At 43.9% G+C, this 8,296-nt stretch overlaps 1 protein-coding gene across 1 annotated transcript; it reads right to left on the reverse strand.

Moving 5' to 3' along the window:
• Positions 1 to 628: 628 nt before the first annotated feature.
• On the reverse strand, positions 629 to 4,683 carry vsig8b (V-set and immunoglobulin domain containing 8b). Its single transcript, XM_022196883.2, has 7 exons — positions 4,400 to 4,683; positions 2,622 to 2,782; positions 2,292 to 2,493; positions 1,882 to 2,034; positions 1,667 to 1,789; positions 1,323 to 1,461; positions 629 to 1,231 (listed from the first exon to the last, which is right to left on the reverse strand). The coding sequence occupies exons 1-7, from the start codon at positions 4,464 to 4,466 to the stop codon at positions 1,015 to 1,017; spliced, it is 1,062 nt and encodes a 353-aa protein (XP_022052575.1). The 5' UTR covers positions 4,467 to 4,683; the 3' UTR covers positions 629 to 1,014.
• Between the last annotated feature and the right edge of the window lie 3,613 nt (positions 4,684 to 8,296).

Genomic DNA, 8,296 nt, shown 5'->3' on the forward strand with positions numbered 1-8,296 from the left:
AGGTCAACAGCTGCAAGGCCTAAGTGTTTGAAACACTTCAAGATTATACTGCTCTAAAAGCTCTTATCTTTTATCTCACTACCTGTGCACCGAGCTTCAATTCATACCGGTGCCATTTTCTGAGGCAACTGACAGGTCAATAGAAGGTGATGTCATATGCGCTGCTCTCTCATCTGGAACAAAACCTGCTGAGGAGCAGGTTAGGTAAGTTACCATGGCGATGTACCTCTGTAAGAAGTGAACTGCTGTCATGGTCCTGAAACCCAGAGTTAGACCTTAAATTACCTCGATAACCTCACACCCTCTCCATAGTACAGGCCTCAGGTTAGTGTTTATTGTTCTCTTAGCCCTTGTTTGTCTGTTTTCCATCTGCTATCCTTCTCTCTCTCCCCTAACCCGTCGAGGCAGATGGCTGCCCTCCCTGGGCCCGGTTCTGCCGGAGGTCTTTGAGTAAAAAGGAGTTTTTTTTCTTCCCACTCTTGCCAGCGAGTTTGCTCAGAGGGAATCATTTGGATTTGTTTGGTTTCTATCTATTATATAATAATATAAAGTCTTCACTTTACTATGTGAAGTGCCCTGAGAGGACTTCTGTTATAAACTGGCACAATATAAATAGAATTAAATGGACTTGCTGTTAAAATATTTTATTGTTCACATTTTAAAAAGTAATAAACCAATACATGTGCATCAAAGAAAAAAAGCACCTTCATAAAAATACAGTGTTTACCTATATACATTTTACACATAGTATTAGTAAAAGTGGTGTGAATAATGAATTGGATTACGAGAAACTGCCCCTGTTGTCATTTGTCCAGAGTAAGAACTGAGGTAAACTTTTAAGAGTCTGCAGTAGCTATACAGCACTCCTGTTGTTCTCCAGTTAAATACAATATTGCACCTTTAATCACATACAGAGCTTACATAGAATGTTCTTTACAAGGCGGTTTACGCTCAAAGTCTTTTCATCAGAAGGTGTAGCTTTGTACAAAAATAAAAATCTGTCATGCCCGCCTGTTAGACGGGGTATCCATATTTGTGGTCGTATTTGAGATAAGCAGGTCTGTCCACTGCATTACTTTCTCCTGTGAAGATGGGTCCTGATTCGCTGACACTGGACAGGTTCTTCCTCTCAGAGCTGTGCTGCACACCGGGGTGAGTGCGATACCCCAGCACCGAGCGCAGGCTGGAGTGCCGGCTGGAGGGCCTGCTCTCTGGGGCCTGGACGTCCTCCCTGATAAAACAAGGTCACGCCGGTCTTAATTAGAAGATTCTCTGATCTGAGATTAATTCACGGCTACTGGAAATAGTTTTCCACACAATACCTTAATTCATTTGCGACCTCTTTCTCATAGCGACGCTTGTGGCAGCAACAGATCAGGAGCCAGATGAGCAGGAGGAGCAGGAGGAGCAGCAGCAGAGCACCGATCACTGCACCAACTATGACGCCCACTTTGTTGGTAGCTGGAAGAGAGGGCGTTATGTTTACAGATCAAACAGCTCTCCTGCTTTACAGTCATTAATTCCAGCTCCAACAAGAGGCTTACATGTGATTTTGTGTTAAAGACGGCAGCAAATGCAGTAGCAAAACTAAAAAAGGTACTCCAGGACAGAGTGTTGAGGTTTTTTTTTTAAAAAGTGAAATTAGATGATGATACGGTAGACTTACGGTTGTATGCATGCAGTGCATATTTACACTGCGCTGTGCCCACAGCATTTTTGGCCTCACACATGTAGCTCCCAATGTTGTTGTCTGTGTGGTTCCTTATCAAAAGCTCCCCGCTCTGAGAGTCTTATTAATGGGAGAGGAGAACATTCAGCACAGACACTTTACCTACACAAATACAACAACAGAGAGAGGCATTTAAATGTTAAATAGCTTACCTTGGGTAGCAGTGGATGGCATTGCCCCTCCGCTCTCCCTCCTCCACACATAGCTGAGGGGAGTGGACCCCTGAGAGGATTTGCAGTGGAGGGAGACTGTGCCGCCTCTCTCCTCACCACCTTCAACCCAGCACTTAGGCACTGATGGGGGAACTGGTGAAAGAAAAATAAACAGACACATGCCGCAAAAGAACTGCTTTAGGATGATGCAGTGATTTATTACAGGAGGCTGAGACATGTGAGAGTTGAGCATGTCGGTATGGCAACACAGGAAAGGTGATCTCATCAGCAGAGGCCGAGACAAAGGAAGAGCTTTTACATTCCTTCTGAGTGAGAGCTGCATCTACAGAACGAACAAGAAGTCTGAGAAAGCAAACAGGTAAAACTGGTCAAAAGGAATTCATCCTCACCCATCACCACCAGAGTGACTTTTCTCATGTCGACACCAGGCGACTTCTTGACTTTGCACTGGTATGTGGCCGTGTCCGAGAGCTTCACGTCTGAGATAGAGATTGAAGCGTCTCCAAGCTTGGGGTCTGTTACGAAACTGAGCCTTTTGGAGAGGCTGGGGTCGCCGTAGTGGTGCGTCTGGCCGCCTGAATATTCTATGAGCTGAGAGCCAAAGATTGCAGTGAGTGATGGCACTTTTTCAAAGGAAGCTTTTCCACTAAAAGAGCTCAAAAACCCAAGAAATCCCCTGACAGGTCATTAATCTCTATCATCAAACACACACAACACACCAGCTGGTCTTTCTGCGTCATGTCCGGGCTGACGTTGGACCACTCGATGTCCAGCTCTCCTGTGTCTTCGGGGCCGGGGGTGTAGGTGCACCCCAGGATGACGGTCACTCCTTGAGCCTTTTGGATAGTCTGCGGTCCCGAGGATGTCACCTGCAGCGCCTCTGTCACACGGGATGGACACGGAAACATTTTCTAGTCAGATCCGTCTCATTTATAATGCACACATCTTCCTCCCTTCAGTTTTTATAATCATCTACTGAGGCTAAAAGACAAACAGAAAAAAGACAGAATAAAACTAATTTCACTCTCAAACGCATTAATATTTCCCCCTCTTAATGGCATTCAAGCTCTGGGCCTGTGCACACAAGCAGTCTCAGGGTGGAGCAGGAGTGCTGATGTGAGACTAATTGGCCTCTTAAGTCAAACTGAAGATTTGAGAGTTTGGAGTAGAAAAAGTAAAAGTGGTGTTTTTTTTGCAGAAATGAGTTACATATTAATCTGAATCTCTGGGGGCTCATTAATTGTCAGAAAGATATTGGTAAATGATGGCGAAAAATAAGTACATGAGCAAAATTGACTTGACAAATGGCAGTTATAAGACGTCCCGGAGTTGACGCACGCCCTGTTGACTCACTGCTTACAGCAATGGATTTTAATTATTACTGAAAGCTTGGCGTGTATAAGAAGAACGGAGTGCTGATTATTATTGTGCCAGAACACATTTTAACAGATCCAGGTTATTTGTCTTGGTAATGCCCAAATGCCTTCCCAACATATCCCCATTTAGATGTTTAACCTTCATTAAACGTCTAAAAGGAGCACAAATCAAATCAGCCTCTCCTTTGACAGCACTCATCATTAAATCCACTATGACACTCTGAAAGCCCTTCAATGCCACTGCAAGAAAACAAAGCATGTCAGGGGTATTTATGAAAGCGTGTAAATGGCAGATGTGATGAAGGGAGTCTGAAAAAAGCCTCAAATTAGTCAGTCAAATGTTTACACTGCGAACGCTTCCCCTGGGCAAAACTGCGTGATCTAAGAAAGATGTGTTTTTATGTGAAGAGACAGCTTCGCTAACTTGCCAGTGTGCTTAAAGCTTGATGCAAAGAGCTGCAAATATTCAAATCCTGGGCACCTTCTCACTGTCCCAGACAGCACTTTCCTCTCAGCGTACCACTGGGAAGTTGCACTGGAAGAAGTGAAGAATCAATCAAGCCTCTTAACGCTGAGCAGTCAACCGCTGGTCTAATGAGGTGGGGCAATGGGAAGATTTAGGGGCTTCCATGCTTTCGTGGAACATGATAAGAGCGCATGTTATGTACACTGTTCACTCGCCGCTCGCACTTGATTTCGTTTCACTTCTGTTTTTATGGTGTCTGTGTATTAAAGCAGACAGCTTGGATGAGGGCCCAAGACTAATTTCTCCCCGAGGGACAGTAAAGTCTCTCAGGGTGATACTTTTCAAATGCACACAGCAATTTGATCCTCAGAAACAGCAAAAGAGGTATGAATGCTATGCAGGATGCTTGTCAGCCACCCACATTACATGTACATGGTTCACTGAGTGTCTGCAAAGCAACTCACCCAGTCAGAACATAAGCTAAGAGGATGTCAGGCCGGTCAGCCTGTGGTATGAATCACAGATCAGGCTGGTTCTACAAATTAAACATCCCTTCTGAGAGGTTGATATAATATCTCAGATCAAACGGTCAACAGACTAAAAAGATATGTCCTAACTTATCAAACGCACTCTTTAGATATGAAATGAGACTCACCTGTCTTCAGCTGAATTGTTATCAGAAGCAGCGCAGCCACCTTTAGCCTCATAAACGCAGGCTCCATTATAACCCTGAGAGCAAACGCAACATTAAGTAAGGAACATGCTCAGAGAAAAGTAATTTCAATCAGGGTCTGCTATCTTTGGAACGCTGGTATTTTGCCTCTAAATTAATTTTGTGGAAATGGAGAGATCTCTACTGCGGGGATGACATCCACCTCTCTAATTTATGCACCTCGGAATGGAGAAATTGCAGCTATTTTTTTCCTTTTTATAGTGTAAGTGAGGTCTAGAATGAATGATTACTTAGCAGAAGACAAGAACAAAGCCTGTCTGTACACATTACCAAGGATATCAAGTTCTGGTGACTTCTGTAGGCATTAAAATATGCATGTATATGTATATATTAAGCTGTGACATACCTTAAAGCGAAGAAAGAATCCAGTAAGTAAAAGTATGTCCTAAGGCCTGCCAGTGTGCCAGCACTGTGGTAGTTCTCAGGTGAAACTGAGCAGCAGTAACTGTTGCCACACCCTCTCCGTCCATAGTACAAACGTTGGCCACACCTAGAGCCGAGAATGTCAGAACTCCTTCATGCTCAGGTTATTTTGGGAAACAACCTGGAAATGTGCCAGTTTAAAAATAAATAAATAAATACATACATACATAAAAGAATATGAAGAATTGATATTTAAAAAAAATGTTTTAGAAGTTATTTTTTTTTAATAAGTATATGTTTTCTAATTGCAGGAATGTTCAGCCGCTTTCAGTTTTTTTGGGCAGGAACATGTCCATCATTTGAAATTCCATTTCATAACGTCTATATCCCAAGTCCTGTTTTGAATTTTGCTCTACGCTGCTATGGAGCAGCACTGTAACTTATTTCAGACTGAATTGGTCACCAGATTGTTCCCGAACCCTTCTGTGACGCACCCTGCCGACACACCCATGTCAACACTCTCACTGTTGTTGCTCCCAGCCAGACGGCGTCCAATTAGACATATGTTGATTAGTTGTTTGATGCCAACAAAGTGACAGCTGCTGCTGCTGTTCAGGATATAAATAAAGCCTTTATCAGATGATTAAGCTTACAGCAGGAATTACAAATAGTTTGAGCTTCTTATCAGCTATGAATGATTTACCAGAATGGAAAGTTTTGATTTGCAGTTTAACAGCTCTATAAGAGCAGTCATTGTGGTTTATATTTATCTGTTCTAAATCTCATTGTGGTTGATGATCCAAACATTAAAAGAAGGACATTTTCGATGATGGACTGGTGAAATTGTTCAGTATTGATTGTGTGAGGGTGTACAGTGTGAGCACGGAGCGTGACGTTAGCCATTAGGAAACTTAAGTGCTGGGTTAATGCGATCCTGCCAATAATGTTCATTAAGGAGATGAACAAATTAGTAACGCTCAGTATGGAGCATGATCAGAAAGCAAATTTCAAAATCAGCCCCCCCTCTTCTGTTGCACGCTGTGTGTTTGCAAGCTGAAAACCTGAGCTTCATGCAGCTTGCGTGACTGACACCGCACTCACAAATCTGTGTGTGGATGTGTTTTATGACTGATCCTGCAAATGTCAGGGTATGTGTGAAGCTATGCGGTAAGGCTGCTTCACCAGCAGGTGGTTAATTGCCCCACTTCCTCCCCCTGGTGTAAGAGGAGGTTCTGGCACCGGGGCACTGAACTGAACAGACTGTGTGACAGGACGAGGCGGGACCGAACAGGCAGTATTGGGGCAATGCACACGACCACCATTAACTCTGCAGGACAGAGCGTGGACAAGCATGATGAATACATTTGTGGCCACTGACCTGAATCTTCTGAACTTGTTGCATCCCTTTCACGGCACCCTTTTTGCCACCCAATACTCTTCTAATTGCCCTACTAAACCTGCTAGATGAGAAGTAGCCAAACTCCAGCTCTGTCTTTGTGTTTATGGCCAGGGCTTGCTTTAACCTGCATCTATCTTCCCAGATTTGGCAACGGTGGCCTAATCACACCACAGGGTAGCAAACAAACCACCTTGACAGATGTCCAAATTACAAGTAAACAGCGTAGCAGGGGAGGCAAACAAATGACCAAAGTGGGGAGGGGAGAGGCTACTGAAAAGCTGGGCTTGCCAGCAGTCATACTGAAATAGCAGAGCAGCGTGACTCACGGTGTGTCAATGTCAGGGAGCCAGTTAGGCACATATATTCGTCTTTTTAAGGTGGAACGCCACTGGGACAAGGATGGTGCTTCTGGCAGAGGGAGGCAGTCACTCAGCCCCTCAAACAGCCACTGTGAGAGGAATACGGCCAGCACGCTGTTGGCCACACACGGTATATTCATAACCCCCCGCCTCCTCTCTGCAATTAAACATCCTCTCTGACAGTGAAATTGATTTTTTGTCTCGTTTACAAGAATCAATCTTTATTCACCGACGCCTGCCCATCATAAACATATAGACTGCAGCCTGGGTGGTGTTAGTTAGACTGTGCAATAATGAGCACACAGGTAGCTTCTGTTTAAGTGTTTCCAGTTGTCTTCCAGTTCCAGCTGTTGTCTTGTTATGTGTGAGACCGCTAAGATTACTCCCTCTCTCCGAGCAGAGCGCATTTTCAGCAGCTCCTGCCCTGCATGCCTTCCATGTGCCAGGCTGCAGAATAAATAATAAAGTGGCAAATGCAAGGAATCCTCCCAGCCTCTGTGATTCTTTATCTCAGTAAGTATCCCGCTAAGAAAAGAGCACATCTACCATCAAAGCATGCTTGAACGATGCTGGACACAGCAGGACAAAACCCCATCGGCCTCTCTGCTTTCATTCTCCAGTATTAATGATATTGAAACTAGTGTGGCCAGTGGCGGTGTTATCATGACTTTATTTTTGCACCTCTAGCACTGAGAGAGGATATAAAAGAGAATGTAGATGAGGGCAAAAGAGAAAAAGAGGGAGAAAGATAAAATTCAGCCTGAAAATATAACAACCCAGCTACATTGAATTCTGTAAAAGGTGAGCGGGGTTACCATGTTGAACAGGCACCAATGGCACAAATAGCGAGCATGCCAGTAAATCACTTCCACCGTGGCTCTTTGTCTGCATGTGCACAATTATGCAGCGTCATATCATCAGTAGAGGGTCCATCTAACTAGGAATGTGTGCCAAAACCTTATCCTGTGCATGCAGACGCAATGCTTCCCAAGGGGCTGAAATTAGACAGGTGTATTTAAATCCCTGTGAAACAAGAAAGCCTTGATGGCTTTGCTTCATGTACAGTACGCTACTCTTGGAGTCTGCTTAAACTTCTAACCTCAGAACATGAAAAGACAGGGCGCCGTAAAGAAATTTCATATATAAAATAGGAAAGTAAATGGGAATTTGTCGTGTATTTACTGCTCCTTCCCTCCCTCGGTTCACAAGCTGCCCACCCACATATACCCCCGCACATACACACATACAGCCTCCAGCAATATGAGCATAGACAGTGGAATCCATAATCCAATAAGTTGTGCTTCTTGTGCTAAACCCAGTGAAGTCTGGCACACAGACAGAGTCCATGGAGAGTGTGGTCCCCTAAGCTTTGCTTGCAGGAGTGGGATGGAAACTGTGTTCTCTGATAACGAACTTCAGATCTCTCTCCCCCTCTCTGCCACTACGATAGCTCAGATTTCTCACACACATTGGGGAATTATGATATAATGATGCAATTTAATGCTGACTTTTTTTCTTCTTGCAAAAAAATAAAAATATCAATTAAGAGAAATTTTCTAGGAATAACAGCCGGCTCGGCCAACTGTGTTATGGGGGAAAAAAAGACTGGAGATGAGAATGAGCATGATGTTATGCTTTATTGTCTGTCGTATCTCGAGTCAACAAACAAGCAAGCAGTCATTTGGAGAGGAAATGACT

The sequence above is a fragment of the Acanthochromis polyacanthus genome, chromosome 7 (genome assembly GCF_021347895.1).
Source record: "Acanthochromis polyacanthus isolate Apoly-LR-REF ecotype Palm Island chromosome 7, KAUST_Apoly_ChrSc, whole genome shotgun sequence".
Classification (NCBI taxonomy): domain Eukaryota; kingdom Metazoa; phylum Chordata; class Actinopteri; family Pomacentridae; genus Acanthochromis; species Acanthochromis polyacanthus.